Source organism: Rattus norvegicus, chromosome 5 (genome assembly GCF_036323735.1).
Source record: "Rattus norvegicus strain BN/NHsdMcwi chromosome 5, GRCr8, whole genome shotgun sequence".
Lineage (NCBI taxonomy): Eukaryota > Metazoa > Chordata > Mammalia > Rodentia > Muridae > Rattus > Rattus norvegicus.
The window spans coordinates 77,167,419-77,185,932 of NC_086023.1; the positions used below are offsets into that span (position 1 = coordinate 77,167,419).

The 18,514-nt window shown below is 44.7% G+C and overlaps 1 protein-coding gene across 9 annotated transcripts in view; it reads left to right on the forward strand.

The window, feature by feature from the left end:
- The window catches only part of Pakap (paralemmin A kinase anchor protein), a 466,751-nt gene that overhangs the window by 190,513 nt on the left and 257,724 nt on the right, over positions 1–18,514 (forward strand). For all 9 annotated transcript variants that reach the window (XM_063287310.1, XM_063287308.1, XM_063287309.1 and 6 more), the window contains one exon: positions 8,647–8,727. In XM_063287310.1, the coding sequence (XP_063143380.1) occupies positions 8,647–8,727 (81 nt within the window). The remainder of the gene's footprint in view (positions 1–8,646; positions 8,728–18,514) is intronic.

Consider the following 18,514-nt stretch of genomic DNA (forward strand, 5'->3'; position numbering starts at 1 on the left):
TGTGTGCTAGTGAGAGTACCTGTGTTATTTCCATTTTCCAATGTTAACAGTACTCATCTGGGTGTGGACATTCTGAGTGATTGTAATCTATGCTTTTATTAAAAATGTTTATAAATCTTAAAGGTTAATCAGATGTCAGCATCTAAGAAACAAACAGAAGCACAATTGGACAAGGCCAGAAAAGGCAAGGATCCCCTGCCTTTGGGTTAAAATCAACTGTAGAAAAGGTGCGGATGTCTCTGGATTCAAGCTAATTTCTGAGTGTTTACATTTCTTGGTCTGGATGTATAGTGGTCTCTTCCTAGTTTTTCCCATGCTATTTTGCTTCGTATCTTACTGTGACAACTCTCTTTAGGTGTACCCTAACCCCTTGGCTATCCCACAGTCTGCAGCTCTGAGATTAGACGGGAGCAGGGCAGTGCTGCTCTGAGATTGGACGGGAGAGTGGCAGCGCTGCTCTGAGATTGGACGGGAGAGTGGCAGCGCTGCCCTGAGATTGGATAGGAGCGTGACAGCGATGCTCTGAGATTGTTATGAAGTTCACTCAGGGTCCAGGTGCTTCCTGTCCTCGGGCTTTTCTCCTGCGCCTCGCCCATCTTCCTGAGACAAGATAGCCAGCTTAATGGAATGCTTTGTCCCTTCTTTCAGGCATCTAATTTTAGCGGGGCATATTCTGGTATTCAGTGGTCCCTCCATTCTCAGTGAACCCACAATCCTCCCTTGGAGAAGGAACATTCGTATGGAGTAGAAATGTTACATTGGCTTTATTTATTAGGCCACTGGATCCCTTGAAAGTGTCTGCTGCAGTGTCTGCTTTGAGGAGGAAATGGAACACAGCTTTGTCCCAGTTGTGTTTAACATTGAAAACAGCTCACAATTTTATTTTTAAAAACACCCTCCTTTTTCAGGGGTGGGTAGTTTTGACATCAGAAATGTCTCTCATCTTCAAGTTCTCCTCTGCTCTGGAAGGTGCATGCATCCACGGGTGGAGAAGTCTGGGGAGTGTACATGATTTTATCTGGAGTGAGAGAACACTCTCGGGTGGTATGCTAGGGCCAGACTGACTTCTCTTCAAATGCATTTGGCCACTGCTTATCAATCAACTCAGTGAAGATTTGAAGGGTAGTCCCTGAAGAAACACATGACACTTGATAAGTTCTGTTGCTATTGTCACACTTGTCCCTTGGTATCCCAGAATCCCTCTGAATACCAAAATGCACACATGTTCAAGTCCCTTACATAAACAGAGACCATTTTTGCATAAGCCTACACACATTCTCCCTAGGATATTTTAATTTTATATTTATTTAAACTTATTTCAGTGTGTGTATGTGTGTGTGTGTGAGAGAGAGAGAGAGAGAGAGACAGAGACAGAGACAGAGATAGAGATATAAAGTGCCTACAAAGGATCTGAAACTAAATTGCTGTGGTTTACATCTGACTTGACATTAATAAAATACATATGTTAACATTTCAGTATAATTAATCACAGTATTTCATCTAATCCCTACAGGATGTTTCTTGAGTACCCCTTCAAAGGCCACTTTTAAAGTTTGGCCCAATTAGTGTGTGTGTGTGTGTGTGTGTGTGTGTGTGTGTTTCTTTTTTCAAAGTCTTCTCTTGGTCTTATAATATAATTACTGTCATTCTGTCACAAGCCAAAAAAAAAAAATGCAGGAATTTATTTTCCTTGCTTACCACTGACAACAACTAGAGGTCAGAATTGGTTGCATAAAAGACAAGTTATATAAATGGAAACGCCAGTCAAAACTAAGCCACAGGAAATAGAGTTCTAGAATTTTTCCATGCCATGTGAAAATGTGTTAAGTTGAATGGGTGCCTGGTCGGGCAGCAATTTTGATTACAGGAGATGTAGACTTGTTCTTCTGGCTAAGCCCCCTCCTCTGTGTGTGGGGGTTGGAGGCAAGATCTATGCATGGATACATGTGCATGTGTATATCTGGCTCTGTGTGTGTGTGTGTGTGTGTGTGTGTGTGTGTGTGTGTGTAAGGGAGTAGGGGACAGGCTCTGTTCTTTCTCGTGAACTGTCTACCTTCTCTAGTGAATAATGGGGAACAGAGTCTCTCACTAGCCTGACCTTGCCAGGTTGGCTTAGCTATGCTGCTTGGCCTGTGAGCTTCGGGTATCTGCTTGGTTCTGCCTCCCCAGGGCTGGAATTTTAAATGTAGGCTCTAAGAACCTGGAGACTAAACTGGGGTCCTTGTGTTTACAAGACAAGCGCGGTACCATCAGAGCTCTTTCTACAGTCCTAAGTATTTTAAAACGTTTCTAGTGGATATTTTTTCCTTATTTTTGTGGGATCCAAATGTGTGTGTGTGTGTGTGTGTGTGTGTGTATGTATATGTATATGTATATGTATATGTATATGTATATGTATATGTATATGTATATGTATATATAAGCACCTATCTGCAAACCTCAATACTGGTGTGGTAGTTTTAATGAGAATGGCCTCCACAGGCTCGTATGTTTGAATGTTTGGTTTCCAGTTAGTGGCATTGTTTGGGAAGGACTAGAAGGCGTGGTCTTGTTGAAGTGGAGCAAGTGTGGCCTTGTTGGAGTAGGTGTGGCCTTGTTGGAGTAGGTGTGGCCTTGTTGGAGAAGGTATGTTACGGGACAGGGTGTGGGGATCCTATCTGCCTGCTCCCTACAGATCATGCTGTAAAGCTCTCAGCTACTGCTGCAGCACCATGCTGGTCTGCTTCCCACTGGAAGAACATGGACTAGAACTCTGAAACTGTAAGCAAGCCTTCACTTGGCTGCTTTATTCTATAAGAGTTGCCTTGATCATGGTATCTCTTCCCAGCAATAGAATAGGAACTGAGACAACTGGCTTACCCATTTCCCAGCAAATGGGTATCACAGAGGCCTAACAAGCAGGAGTGGTCTCGGTGTCCAGTCACGTTGAAAGCCTGAGTGTAGTGAAGATCTTCACTGATGACCTTGACATTCAAGCCAGAGAGTGAGTTTTAATGTCGAATGGCAGTGAGACGAGATAGCTTATCTCGACTGATAGGCCCACCGAGCAAGCTCGACATGCGTTGTTAACTGGACCGGCAGTTGGGCAGAGCTGAGAGGGAGCCTCTCTGGTTATTTTGTGTTTTGTTACCCTGCTTCAGTGAGCCCCTTCCTCCATCTCCGTCCTCAGAGCCATAAATAGCATCATCTCTGCAGGGGCATTAAACAGGTAATTATAATGCAACCGTGCCTGGGATGACATTCTGATTCCTTAATAGATGAACTTCCTCCAATTTCCATTTGCATGTTGATTTTTCTGTAACTTAATTTTCAGGTGACATTTTATGTCTTAGTGTAACCTACATAAAACCTAGGTGGCCTGGTGATCCAGCTTGATCTGAAAAATCACAAAGAAATACAATCTAGTTGGCAAGGTAATTCCAGCATCCAGCATCTTGTGTGTGTGAGGGTGGGGGGAGGGGGTGGCCGGAGGTCATCTTTCCCAGCGCTTTGATCAGACATCTCAACCCCTGCATTCTATATGTGCTGGTTGCCAGTCTGGGATTGAACCTAGGTCCTCACGCATGCCAGGCAAGCACTCTACCACTGTGCCAAGCCCCCAGCCCTCTTCCACCTTATACTTCAATGCCCAACTACCTTCAAGCCCTTTCTCTTCTTTACTTCTCCATACTGTCTCTCCTATGTGGCGTCCCTTCCGCCCCCATTGCCTTCCCAAAGGGAAGCTATTTAAAACTGTTCTTTGCAGTTTTCAGTACTGCGCCTCTTCTTCTGTTCTGGGCTGCAGAAAGCCAGGCAGGCAAACTCACAGAAAGTCGGGGCTACTGGCTCTGTGAGAGGAGTGGGTCGCACAAATCCCCTTTAGCCCACCCTGGGTAGAGTGACAGCAGGATTCTCTTGAGCAGTCAGAGGAAGAAATATTACATTTACCATTTTTAATTTTTTTCTGTCCTACCATTCCTTTCTTTTCACCACTTACATTTTTCTTCTCTTACGTAAAATTTGAAATCTCTGGGTAGATACAGTTTGTTGCATGTGTCTTCGGGCTTCTTCTCATTGCTAGGTCCTGGGACACTGGGCGTTAGCCCAAGTCAGGATAAGTCTTCATTATCTGCTTCTTACAACTGTCCCAACTCAGCCTCTCCTTGCTTCTCATGAACTGAGCTTAGCCAACCTTTAGATCGATCCAAAGATAGCCACCATGGATTTGTGGATATTTTAAGTGGTGCCATCAAAGAGTTTACGTTAAGTAGTAACAGAACTCCCCAAGCCTCCAGCTGCCACCTTGTACTTCCCTGTACCCAGACAGTATTTCATGCAACAGGAGTGGAAGGGGCATTGTTAAGTTTCCCCAAAGCAGAGAGAGGCTTCCCTGACTCCCTCCACTACCTCTTCCCACCACACTCACTAGACCTTTGAACCGTGTATGCTGCACACTAGCAAGTGCCCCTTACTCTACTAAGGCTTTGCAGTGTTTACGATATTGCAATCCGTCAAGACAATATCTGCTAGGGAAGCATACTATTACAGAAAGACAAGGTGCATGGCTTGTGGGGCCTCCCGGATAGTGGGATACCTGGAAACCTTCCTAATGGATTGCATTCACTTCATTCCAGATGTTTCTTGGGAAACACCGGCGCTCACAGTGGTTGTTATGGTGTCCATCAGACTTCCCCTGTAAACCTACTTCTGCTTTCCCTGGTTCTCTCCCAGGTTAGCTTTCTCAACCCTTTCCTCATATGCATAGCAATAGCCGTCCACATGGATCAATACCTCCATCACTATGACATTCAGTTCTATTGGCTAATAGCTGATGTGCATTCAATAGTGTATATGTTGTCATTGATCACAAATGGGAATTCATAATGCAGCTAAGTGAGAGATGTGGATAAATAGGGACCCATGCAGAGGAGAGTAAAGAGGCCAGTCCGTCCATTTACAGCTATTCACAGGTATCCATTACACATGCTCAGCATGCAGTGTCCTTAGCTTTAGACATGCCAGCTGATGTCCCTCCCCTCTACAGCCCATAGTTTAATAGAGGGTGACGATGTCTACGTAGGTAAGTGAATAAAGTATTTGAAGCATTAATGCAAAAAGACCCACATCCCTAAAGCTGTAATGATAGCAAGTTCAAAGTCAACCTGGGTTATATAAAAAGACCTTGTCCATAAGGAAAACCTACTGTTGTTGTAAAAATATAAAAATAAAAACGAGTATTGGTGTCTTTTACCCCGCTTGCTCTGCACTGTGGTGTCCCAAGATATCTGCTAAATATCTTGGCGGAAACACAGCCCAGCCGCACACTTTCCTACACTCAAACCCTCACATAAAAGAACACACAACAGAGTAATCTTAGATCTAATTGGTAAGATATAATTGCCCACTTAAACATACAAAGCCCAGTACCATCCATCCCTTGAGAACATTAATAACAACCTGTAAATACACAGAGCAGAATCTTAACATCACCTGCCTTGGCTTCTCCCCTCTCTCCGTCTCCTGTCTCTCCTCCTCTCTCCCCTAGTCTCCTCTTCTTCCTTCAGACTTCTCTCCCACCCATCCTTCCTTCTCCTCCAATGACAGGCCTCCTTCTATCCTGTACCTGCCTCACCTGTGACATCATCCTACAACCTACCACCACGTATGGAGGAAGAAGAGTATGATGAGGTCTCAGGAGGGAGCAGACAAGGTTTCTGTGTCAAAGGAACGCTTTCAGTTGTGACAAATGAGTCACCCAAACTAGCTTAAGCAATGGGAGGATGTTTCAGATTAGGATGAATGACGCTGGCTTTATGCCTGATTAGACCTGGGACCCAAACAATGTTTTAGGCTCCTGCTGTGTGTTTTCATCCCGCTACTCTCTGCATTGATCTTACTTTCTACAATGCGTGCATGCAGTGTGTGTGTGTGTGTGTGTGTGTGTGTGTGTGTGTGTGCGCGCGCGCTTGGGAACATAGCTACTTGGACAAGTGTCATCTCTGAGCTCTAGTGGAAAGGAGTTCATTTTCTTTTCTTAATGCTCGACGTCCTTGGAAACATGTCCCCCACTCTATTTGGGTCATTCCATACACCCCCTCACTTTAATCAGCAGTGCAACAGGATAAAGGTGACTGGTTCAGTCTGGCTCCTGTGTAAGGCTGGCTGCAAGGATGAACAGGGGTGTGTGACTAACCAGGACTGCTGTCCAACGGCTGCCTTTTACAGAGCCATTTTAGCTGCATTCCTCAGAGGAAGCTCCAGCAGGAAGATAAACCCAACAACAGGCAGTCATTAAAGCCTCGTGAATATTTAAGCTGTGCTCTCAAAGGTGAATAGTTTTTTGTCAAATGAAGCAGTAAGAGGCCTCCATTATTGTTAGAGAAACCAAGAGTAAAGTCAGGAAGGAAGACTCATGCCAGGTCAGCAGGTCAGGAAACCACAGAGAGTTGTTGAGGTTGAAGAATATGGATTGAGGGTTGCTCCTTATGGTGAAACAATGGGATAGAGGACAGCCTTTTAGGTTACACCGAGGAATCTGGTCTTGGTACTAAACAGCAGAGACAGCCTCAGTTTTAGGCAAAGGCTAGGGAGGGAATTTTCATAGAAGAATATTGCTGCAGCCTTATATGGAAACATATGCCAGTGATCCCAGCACTCAGAAGGCTGAGACAGGAGAATTATGAGTTCAAGGTCACCCTGGGCTACACAGTGAGACCTTGTCTCAAAATGAAAAAAGAAAGACCCTCCCTCTGGTAACATTTACAGACAGAGACTTGATTAATGGGGAACAGTAAGGAAGTCACTACAGCAATCCAGACGGGACTGAAATGAAGCGTTAGGTCTCTGGTATGCCAAAGGTCATAGTGGAAAATGGATGCATTGGTGGCATTAATAAAAACACACAAAACTGGGAGGGGGCAGGGTCAACAGGACTCTTCTCGTTCAAGAAAATGAGAGCATAGAATGACTCAGAGGGGAGGAATATCACTTGCTGAGATGAACTCAGAGGACCAGGAATGAAAAGGGGATACGGACAAGTGAGATTTCAGTCACACATGCTCAAGGTGACAGAACACTGGACTTGCCATCCATAGCTGTTGGGGGATGCTCAATATGAGAATGTGGAGCTCAGAGGGATGGCAGGATTGTGGAATTATGGGGCTGACCAGAGTTCCTGGTTTGCTTTCTGTTGGGGGCGGGGAAGAAATCTGGACACAGAGGCTAGTCATGTGACATTGATTGGACTCCTTTGGAAAATGGTTTCTAAAACACCTACAGGTCTGATTTGGCTAGGAAATTCTGTCTTTCCTTAGATATTGCATTCTAGTTGCTCAAGAATATGAACTGATATTTCTCAAAGTTTATACATTGCATACATTGGACTGATTTGAACAGCCCTGATATGACAACATCCCCAGAAACATGGCACTACATAAAAAAAAAAAAAAATCAAAGCTTCCATTAACAGCAAACATAGCATCCAGACCTCAGCCCCATTGTATCCCCTAGGGTTTGGCTGTTGTGCTGTGAAAAGCCAATATGCCTTGCCTAACAAGTTTCTCCCTACATCTGGGAGTAAAGGAGAGTGATTTACTCTTGAGCATGTCTCAATAAAACCCCCCTGTATACTTCAGCAGCAAAACGTTGGCAAGTCTGCTGTGGGAAGGGCAGACCTCTCTGTTCGTATGACTCACACTTCTGTGCTGTTTATTGTCTGCACTGGAGAAGTATTGAGAAGAAGAAAATGTGAAGTGCGTGTTCCAATGGAATGGTTAGAGTAGAAATACATCCCTTTCAAATGGGTTTCTAGGCATTTCCTAGAAATGAATGTGTGGCAAAGCAAATAATCACAGACAGTGAAGAATGAATGCTTACTGGAGGCCAAGCTTTGTTCCAGGATTTCGGGATGTATCCTTTCACTATAAGACACATTTCCGCCATGTGATTTGGACAGTCTCCATTCAGGACACCCAGGAAGCTTAAAACTTACTTAAAAGGCACGTAGTTAGTAACTGGCAGGGCTGGCACTTGGACCCAGGCAGATCCTAGATGTTTTATTTACCCTAACCTCAGCAAACCCCGCCCACATGAAACACTGTACCAGAAGGCTTATTTAAGCAAGGACCGCCCCTCTCATTTGCATTGTTTGGTGTGTCCAGTTTGATGCTTTATGCTTCCAAATTTAAATCTGTACTCTATTATATCTGCATGTGATCTGGATGAGAAGAATTCAGCCTTAGAGTCCCCACCACCATTTCTTCCTATCTGCAGTTTGTAGCAACACCGAGACATTTTTATTCTTTGTCTTCAAATTAACCCTGCACAACACAGAGAGCAGCAGCAGTGGTGTGTGTGTGTGTGTGTGTGTGTGTGTGTGTGTGTGTGTGTGTGTGTGTGTGTGTGTGTCCTTTCCTTCTGAATTAAATTCTTTCTCATGGAGCCCACCGCAGACGCGTTCAGAGGAGGCTGCTGCCTGAGATCCACCCAGCGACGGTGGAGCAGGTGGAGCAGGTGACGCTGCTGCGTGCGCTCAGCCTCTCTGGAAAGTGTCTGCACAGATGTGTAGCGTTTCCACTCCCGCTCCCTGCCTTCAGATTCCTGGAGCCAACACCCACCCACTCTGACAGCCTCTCTCTCTCTCTCTCTCCTTCTCTCTTCATTTTCAAGGAAAAAAGAAAGAGGCAGACGGAAATAGAAGGGAAGAGACAACAGCTTGACGAGCAGGTGCTGCTGCTCCAACATTCCAAGGTAAGCGGCGGACCCCAGGAACCTGTGTGCCATTCGCCCTGCAGACCACGCGCTTCTGGGAGCCTTGCGGAGCCTGCCCTGCCACCGTGGAGGCGCAGTGCCGCTCCATCCAGCCTTTTCCCACACAGCCAGGAGAGGGTCTCTTGCCTTTCCTTGTGGGTTTTCTCAAATTCGGGCGCCGTTGGCAGCATTCTGCTTTCGGTGAGATTGCACTGAGATTGCACTGCTCCGATGCAACATGGTAGATACACAGAGAAGCTGGATGTGAGTGCTCCGCGTGGCCCGAGTTGTTTCTCTAGTGTATTTTGTTCGGAGGCTTCAAAAGCTGTACTTAACGTAATGGACTTTTTGAAAGTGAAAAAAAAAAAAGAATCTTTCTTAAGGGGAACAGAGGGTCTGGGGGAGGGTGATGAGGCAGTGGGATCTAATAAAAGAACGACACTGCGTGTTTCAGATTGTTCATTTATTTTATTTTGACTTTACAATATTAGAGGTGTTCTGTTAGACCAAGTTATTGGTCAAACTAGGCTTTTAAAGGATTTGATTTGGTTCAGTGTCTACTGTTCCTTATTTAAAAGAGAGGCAGGCAGGGAGAGGGGGAGGAGAGTTGTGACTCTTCCCCCTTTTATACATAATGCTCTTAAGCACTGTAATTGATTGCAGTAGTAAATTAGCCCTGGCTGAATGTTGCCTTCTGCATGTTCAGATAATAATGTATCCATGTTCAAGGACCAGCCCCGAGTTGTGGCTTGCCTGATTGACTATTCCTGGGCTTTTTAAAGAAGGAAAACCTCCCACTGGCCTCAAGTTGCCATGATCTTGTGTATGCAGAATTGCTTTTCTCAGAGGTTGCTTGGAAGGGAGCTGCTGACGGGTTACTGATTGGGACCCTGAAACATAGTAGATCTTTATTCTCGCATGTTCTCTGGGAAACCGGGTTGTGTTAAATGAATCCTTCAAATGAGGACCATGAGCAAGCTGGCTCGTGATTTCCAAGAGCAGCCTGACCTATATCTGTGCAGCATGCTTGTGAGTTCACCACACACAATAAACAGAGGCGAGTGTTCCAGAGGAAGAAAAGCAGCAGGCTCTCAGTTGGCCATTTCTGTCTGTCTCTTCACTGCATCTCCAGACAAGTCTTTGGAGCAGTCTGTGCTGTGTTCAAAATGCTGTCACTGTCTCCTGTCAACGTTGCCAGCGCAGGACTGGGGCTAAAATTAGGATCAACTTCCTACAGAGGTGGGGCTTACAAATGCTAACAGGCTTGCACAAGGTCAGTCTACAGAGAGCAGGGTCTCTGGCCCAGAGTGCAGGTGATTCACTCCCTGTGATGGGAAGACATGTACTGAGAAGGAGAACTTTCTGGTGAGAGTGGGCGCTTTGGCAGACAGCCTCTCTTCTCCCCAGCCTCAGTGTAGTTCACTGCCTTTGTGTTCTTTACATTCAAAACCACGGAGCGAACATTTTAGAGACCGTGTTCGTTCTGTGTGTGTCATCATTCTGGGGGCTATCTTTTTTTTTTCTTTTTCTTTTCGGAGCTGGGGACCGAACCCAGGGCCTTGCACTTGCTAGGCAAGCGCTCTACCAGTGAGCTAAATCCCCAACCCCGTGTGTCATCATTCTGAGTGGCAGGTAAGATACCAAGGACTTACTCTGGAATGGCCATACACCGTTCCGTACGTATTCCATCTATCCATTCCTTATCTTCCCATCCACCCATCCAGTCTAAAGAAACGATAGAAAAAAATGACTTCATTTTATTTGAGGAAACACTCAGGAAGCACGAGGAATTTGGCAACGAGAGCATCAGGCAGTTTCTAAGACTGCCTATCAAAGGTGCACACAACACTTGCATTGTGGTAATCTTGCAACTTGGGGATGGGCAGGGCTGAAAGTGATTAGTAAACAGAGAGTAATGCATTGATTGTCTCTTCCCACCTTAGGGGAAGGCTCGTGTAGACAGAATAAGGATGGATGGCTAGCTTTGAAAACTAAAAAGACCCAATGCTCCAAACATGGCAGTGCCCATAAGGTACCACCCAGAGGAGTAACCCGGTTCTAAACACTAGGGAAGTGGGAATACTGATAAGACAAGGTGAGGCCTTACTGTGCCCACATAAAGCAGCTATAATTCCATCTCTTTGTTCCGAGTCCCTCCTTCCTAAGTGGCGTCTGGTTTCCATAGAAGGAAGGGAGTGCCTTGTTTGGGGAGTAAGGTTACTTCAGTCACCAGAAGGGAATGAGTTCCACTTTAAATGAGCTGACTGTTGACTCAGCTGAGTAGTGGGTCGTCTTTCCTACCCTCAGTCAGTTCCCAGGTTGGTGGTCACCCCCTCAGCAGAGGAAAATGCACTTAGGTTGAATTCCTTCCTGTGTGAGCTTCTCAGAGGAGAGCTGCTAGCTTCCTCCCACATCACAGGAGCCTCCACATCCTCCTCCAACCAGCAAAGCCCACTGTTTCCTTTTAGGTACCTAGCACGTGCCTGGGACTTTAAATATAAGCTCTCAATAACCATCACGAGATAGATTCCTCTCCCCGTCTCACAGTCTGGAAACAGACGCACGACGGCAAGCCACTCGCTCAGGGGTGTACGGTCTGTTAAGAGTGGGAGCCTAATGAACCCCAGGGCTGTCTGTTTCCACGGACAAGGCTCTTCCGGGGAAACTGTTCTCTTTTAATGGATGGCCCCTTTAGGAGATCTGTCTAGACAGGTGCCAACTGTCATCACCACTGCATCTCTTACCCTCAGTCCATTTTAATCAGCTACGAAAGGTTTAAGTTATTTGGAGTCGTGTCAAAGTGATTATTTGTAAGTCCTTTAAAGTACAAAATATTAGGAAAGGTGCCAATGATTGATAATTATTTCACTAATTTATGGTCCTAGGCACTTTGGGAGAAAGCATATATTCTCTGTGCATTAAAGCTGGATTTCATATCTATTAAGATGTGGTTTCGGTGTTCTTTGTATACTTCTCATATCCGTATTCACATGTGCCCACATATCCAATGGCTTCTGGATGGTTGTTGTCATGCACCGAGATATGAATTATTTAGACAGAGCCACTGGTCTTCTGTCAGAACCAATAGATAGAAAGCAAGGCAGTGGTCTGGACGCTTGCTGAAAGCTCTCGCTCACAGAGACGTTTAGGAGTACACGGTCACGCCACGGCTTTACCCGGCAACTGTGAGCAAATTCTTTAATGAGACAAACACTCGGTGTTCAGTGTGTTAAGATGCTACGCCCTGGGGTTGGGGATTTAGCTCAGTGGTAGAGCGTTTGCCTAGGAAGCGCAAGGCCCTGGGTTCGGTCCCCAGCTCCGAAAAAAAAAAAGAACCCCCCCCCAAAAAAAAGATGCTACGCCCTGTGACAGGAAACCTCGAGATGCTGGGTTTCTTGAGATGCTCACCTTTACTTAATAACTAATGTTTCTAAGTAAGAATTTCTAGGGAATAGCCAGGAATCAGACCAGTAAGTAATTTTGACAGCTGTATTCATTTTGCTTGTTATAAAATGAAGAGCTGTATCATTTCAAAAACAAAGAATAAGACCATCCAAAGGGAAGCCATCAACTGAACGCTCGCCATCCAGGTACCTCCCCCACAGGAGTCCATGCTTTGTGTAACCTCTGATATGTTTCTGGAGAGGAGGATGCTCAATCCTTGTCACGGGCCTCATGAGGCCCTGGGTGAAGTTAGTCTATAGTGACATCTGTATCCAAATTATATCTTTTTAAACTTTTTTATGTATGGTCTCGAATTCCGAGCCAAGATTTTAATATTTATGAAGTCTTATCTGACTACTTATAGTCGTACTTGGGAAGGTTTTCATCTCAAATGCTTGCTTGCCCATACGTTTGCCCATACACCTCAGCAGTTTTAATCCATCTAGAATTTATTTTCCAATAAGGCATGAGGTTAGAATAAAGCTTTATGTTTTTACTCACGGCGAGCCATCAGCATGATTTATTCATTCTTCCTTTCCCCTCGTTCACTTAGATGTCATCTTTATCACGCCCACATTTCATCTTTATACCCAGGTCCGTTCCCTGTGATTCCTTTCATTCCATTTATCTGCTCACTCCTGGGCTGGTACCGTTCTCGTCTACTCCCTACGGTTCCGTTAATGTACCGGAATCTCCTATGAGACAGGAACTGGCATTATTATCCTTTTAAAGGTTTTTGGTTTTTTAACTTATGGAAACAATGATTTATTTTTATTGTTTATATAAATAATGTATAATATGACTTGTGATTATGTGGATTAAAAAAATAATAAATCATCCAATGTGTTGTGCTGGCATGGACCGAACTTAATATTCCTCTTTTGCCCTTTGGATGACTAAGCGGGAATTTGTCTAATTTATTAGTCTGCACCAAGTCCCAGGGCTGTATGTGTCCCATGTGTGTGACAAACTGCAGGCTTTGGGGACTGCTACATTGTGGAGTGTTTATCAGGGCTGTCAGGATCACATTGTCCATCCACGTACCACATCTTCATATGTACCTGTCCTTAAGCTGCCTATCCACAGGTGGGCAAACCTGACCAACACTTCCTTTCGGGAAAACAAAATATGAGGGGGAGAGAGAGAGAGAGAGAGAGAGAGAGAGAGAGAGAGAGAGAGAGAAATATATTTGTGATCTTTTGTGACCTATCATCCAACCATTAAGTTCATTTGCTGAACAGCTCTAAGGTATTCTGATACCTTAGACGATGTTAAAGTATTTTTTCTTATTTTGAAACCTCAGCACTAGTCAGATTTTGTTTTGTCTGTTTGTATGAATAAAACTCCAATGTTAAAACGTAAACATTCTTGACCAGTAAGATGCTCAAGGGTGAAGGTGCTTGGCACCAAGTTTTTCCTTATCATGTTTTAATAAACCTATGATCGCAACTTGAGCGAAGGGCAAGACTCCATCTCTTTCATTAAAAGTCTCACTTGTGAACTAAGTTATGTAACAAAACTGCAGACCAAAGCAAGATCTCATCGGTCATGAGGAGGAGAGAAGGAGAGGATTCGAGGGTTAGAGAAGAGGATGGGGAAAGCATATAAAAGTGAACAGGAGCATGCTGGGATGGCGGCTCAGTGGTCAAGCTGCTTTCTGTGCAAGCACAAAACCTGAGTTTGGATCCCAGAAACCCCAGGAGGGCCCTGCCTGCAATTCCAGCCTTGAAGAACCAAGATGGGATCCCCAGAGAAAGCTGCCTAACAAGACTAGCCGTGTTGGCAAGTTCTGGGCTTGATTGATTAGTTCTTGCCTCTGTGGGGAAGGTGGAGAGAATGGCTAGGCGTGATTCTTGACATCAGTCTCCAGCCTCAACCTGGAGATAGACATCCACATGCATGCATGCTCACACACATGCAGAAAATGCAAACACATGTGCCACATATACACACACAAAATGGGGAAAGTACAAAAATAAGCATCATCTAGTTCCTCACCCTGAATCCTGAGCCGCTTTATTTTAGAAAATTAAAGTTCTTCAGAGTCTAACTAGTACTCACACATGCAGTCAATGATACAACTTTAGTCAGATTACAGATGAATGGGTGATTTGGAGCAAAGGATAAACTCACGAAACCACGAGAATAGCTCACGGGAGAATATTTGTATAGTCTGTCGACAAGGAGATTTTATGTAAATTCAACATCAATGCTAGACTTACAAAGTGAAATGACTGTTAAATATGACTCTATGAACATGGCAATATGCCTGATCAGGAGACAGAGAAGTAGGGTGGGGAGGAAAGGGAGGTGCTTTGCTCGTCCTGATCTGTCTCTCCCCTTCCACCCTGCTCCAGTCCCTTCTTACTGTGTAACTAAATCAACTCAAATAGTTGCCCCCTATCAGTGACCTTAGCTGTCGAGGAGGAGGATTTGGGCAGACCATCCTCAAGTCTGCCTTTGCTGTGTTAGCATACTGTTAGGTATTTGCTAAGGTGCCCAGTGTGTGGTTTGTTTTTCAGCAATTCATTCTTTCAGCAGTCACTCACTGTGATCAAGTACAACTTCCTCTTAGCCTTAGGGATGGACACGTAGGCCACCTGAGTGTGAGGAACTCAAAGGCAGCACCGGTGTGGAGCCCATTGCTGGAGAAGCTGGAATAGTTATCTGTGTGAGGGAGAAGTGCTGTTGCCTTCCTATTGGTTACATTTGTGGTATGGACAGAACCCAGAGCCTCATATACTAAGCACAGACTTTACCATGATCTATACCCTCAGCCTCCCCTGAGTGACTCTTAAATTGAGGTAGAACCCTAACAACTTTTCTATTGCTGATAAAGCACTCTTACCCAAAGCACCATAGAATTTATTTTGATTACACTTCCAGGGCACAGCTCAACACCGAGAGAAGTCAGGGCAGGAACTCAAGTAGAAATACAAAGGGAAGCTGCCTGCTGTCTTGTTCTCAGGCTCATGGCTGGCTATCCTTTTATACCCAGCACTACCTGCCCATGAGATAGTATCATCCTGTGGCCTGTGTCATGCTACCTCCTCTTACAATCAAGACAGTCCCTACACACACACACACACACACACACACACACACACACACACACACACACACCCCTACAGGCCAATCTAATCTGGGAAATTCCTCAAGTGAGGTGATGGTAGGCTATCTCTAGCTGACAGTTTATAGCTAACTGAGACAGGTAAGGCATACTTTCTCCAGTCATGTTAATGACTGTAATCATTTATATGGGAGCAAATTCATGTCTTTAAGTTTTATTAGGAAATGATATCTTAAGTACTATAAGCTTGCCTCTATTTTATTATATAATGTTTTATTTTGCTTATATAGTGTTTTGCCTGCACATGCACATCTGGGTCTGAGGAGGCCAGAAGAGGGGGTCAGATCCCCGGGAACTTGAGTTGCAGATAGTCGTTAGCCACTATGTGGATGCTGGACATTGAACATTGGTTCTCCAGAAGAATAATCAATACTTTTATCTGCTGAGCCATTTCTCCAGCCCCCGAGTTTGCCTCTGAGCATACTGAGAGGAATCAAACAAACCTCTATAATGGATTTTAATGAAACTATCCACTAATCTCCCTCCGGTCATTATTGACTGTTTTCCTGCTCCCTCCTACTGCTGGGAAGAATTAGTCCTGTGCTCTAAATCCTCACAGTGATTAATTCCCATGACCACTGGTCCACTCATGGCTGCTGTCTGGTCCTTAACCATGACACACAAAAACGGCCTCTGTGGATATCCAGTAGCTGCTACTTGCCGTTAGAGACCTCAAGGTGTGACCTCCTCCCTTGCCTCCGATCCTGCTCTTCATTTTAGGGAGCCCATACATGCTCTTGTCGTGTATTGTTTTGTTTTGTTTTTTCTTTAATCTCATTTCCCAAAGCAGTAATTATTCTTTCCCAACTGTTGAACTGAAATGAATGCATTTTATCCCATTCTGTAGTACATTCATACACTATCACAGGTGGGATGTCTGATTTTCACATTGGAGACACTAATGGGGAGTAGTGAGTCACTAAAGTATGTTTTTAAGACGAGGCATAACATTGGACTTTTTGAAAGAATATTTCAATATGGTCGGAATAATACAAGATCTTAGAAAGTTTTACAATGAGACTATCACTGGGTAGGATAATGACATTGTCTTTTAGGAGACTCATATTCAAATCAGTGGGTGGGATGTCATGGTGTTTGAGATTTGCTTTAAAATGCATTTGTAGCAGGGCTAGGTGGAAGGTTCAGTGGTTAAGAGCCCATACAGATCTTATAGAGGACCTGAGTTCCACTCTCAGCACCCACATTCAGCAGTCACAACTGCCTCTGGGGCCGTCCAACACCCTCTCCAGAATCTTAGAATTTACACATGAAGTGCCTAGATGAGTGTTTACATGCGTGTGCACATGCACACACACACACACACACACACACAAAACAAATGTTTGAAAAGTAGTGTGGAGTAGTGTGTGGCAGTGCACACCTTTAGTCCCAGCCCTTGGAAGGCAGAAGCAGGTGGATCTGAGTGTGAGACCAGCCTGGTCTACAAAGAGAGTTCCAGGACAGCCAGAGCTACACAGAGAAACCTTGTCTCCAAAAAATGCTTTGGCAGTTGATGTGGTAGTATTCTGATCCTTTCTAAACTCCCTGGCGAGGGCTGGAGAGATGGCTCAGCGGTTAAGAGCACTGACTGCTCTTCCAGAGGTCCTGAGTTCAATTCCCAGCAACCACATGGTGGCTCACAACCATCTGTAATGGGATCTGATGCCCTCTTCTGGTGTATCTGAAGACAGCTACAGTGTACTCACATACATTAAATAAATAAATAAATCTTTAATAAACTTCCTGGCGAGTGTGTGTGCTCCTTGCTACCCACCTCAATATTCTGGATTCCTAAAAGAAAGACAAACATACACAGCTCTGTATTTTAAATACTTTAAACAGCTCAATGGCTGGACCACTGCCTAACTCCACGTGGCTAACACACACTCCCCTCTGATATTTCTGAGTTAATACTTACTAAATCTCTATTTTATCTTCGCTACCCTGAACCCTGCTGAGCAGCCCTCCTGGGGTTGCTTCCCCCTGCACGGTCTCTCCCTCCAGCACCTTTCCAGTGAGGTCTGCCCTGGACATGGCATGGTGGAATCCACTCTTCCTCCTTCCTTGGTCTCTTCCCAGGAATCCTAAAAGTCCGGCCTCTGTCTCCCTGTCCAGCCATTGCTTGCTGGTAACTTTATTGACCAGATGAAAACCACTGGGGACCAGCTTCCTTTAGTCTTACGTGCAGGACCCTGCAAACAGGTGTTTGGGTAACACAGTTAGCATGAGAACACAAACCACTACAGGTAGTTTGGAATTAGGCAAAACATTTATAATTATTAAGTCTAGATGTAGTTTCATTAAGATTAACAAATCCAGACATATACTTATCATGTTTACTCCTTTTTTGACTTTTAAAAACAATGGTTAATAGTAGGAGGCACACACACACACCACTGACACCTCTCGTAAGGTCATACTTCCCCACGTCACCACTTCGTAAGGCTGGCGCTCACTCTAGCAGTTCTCTGTGGGACACCACTTTGTCAATGAAGCCCTTCAGACCCATCTCATAATATAGCAACACTTTATCCCTTGTTTTTAAAACAAAATCCCAAAAGTTCAGTTTTACCAAATGAATACTCAGAAGCCAGACCCTGGTGGTGAAAGCCTGCTACATCAGAGAGGCAGAGACAGCACCCAGCTGACCTTCCTCCTCCATTGACATCCCAGAAGGAAAAAAAAAAAAAAACCAAACAGTTCTCCTCCATACTGTCTTGTAAACCATTCCTAGCTGAATGTCCCTCCTCTCTACTTCCTGTGTGTCTCTCTATCCTGACTTCCTCCTACCCTCTATGGTTTTTTCCCTATGTTTATTCCCTGTCAGCCGGTTGAGTGTGCCACCTCTTGGCCTATGGTTGACTTTCTTCAATCTTGTCTGCAATAAACAGAACGCACCAACACACCACAACTAGAAACAGGTTTTTCCAGTATACAATCTCTCGGGGTTTACAGTGCGATCAAATATCCTGCAGCAATCCCTCTCTCTACTTCCTGAATTCTCAGAATCATTGGGGTGGGAGTGGGGTGCATCTATACGTTCATGCATATGGTGTGAGCATACGTGTATAACCACATGTATGCATATATGTTGAAATACACACATATGCATGTATCCGCATATGTGTGCAGCAACTATGTCTTTGTTCTCTCCTTACTGGAATAGAATTGTAAGGCAGGAATTGGATTTTGTTTTGTTTTATTTTTGGCAGC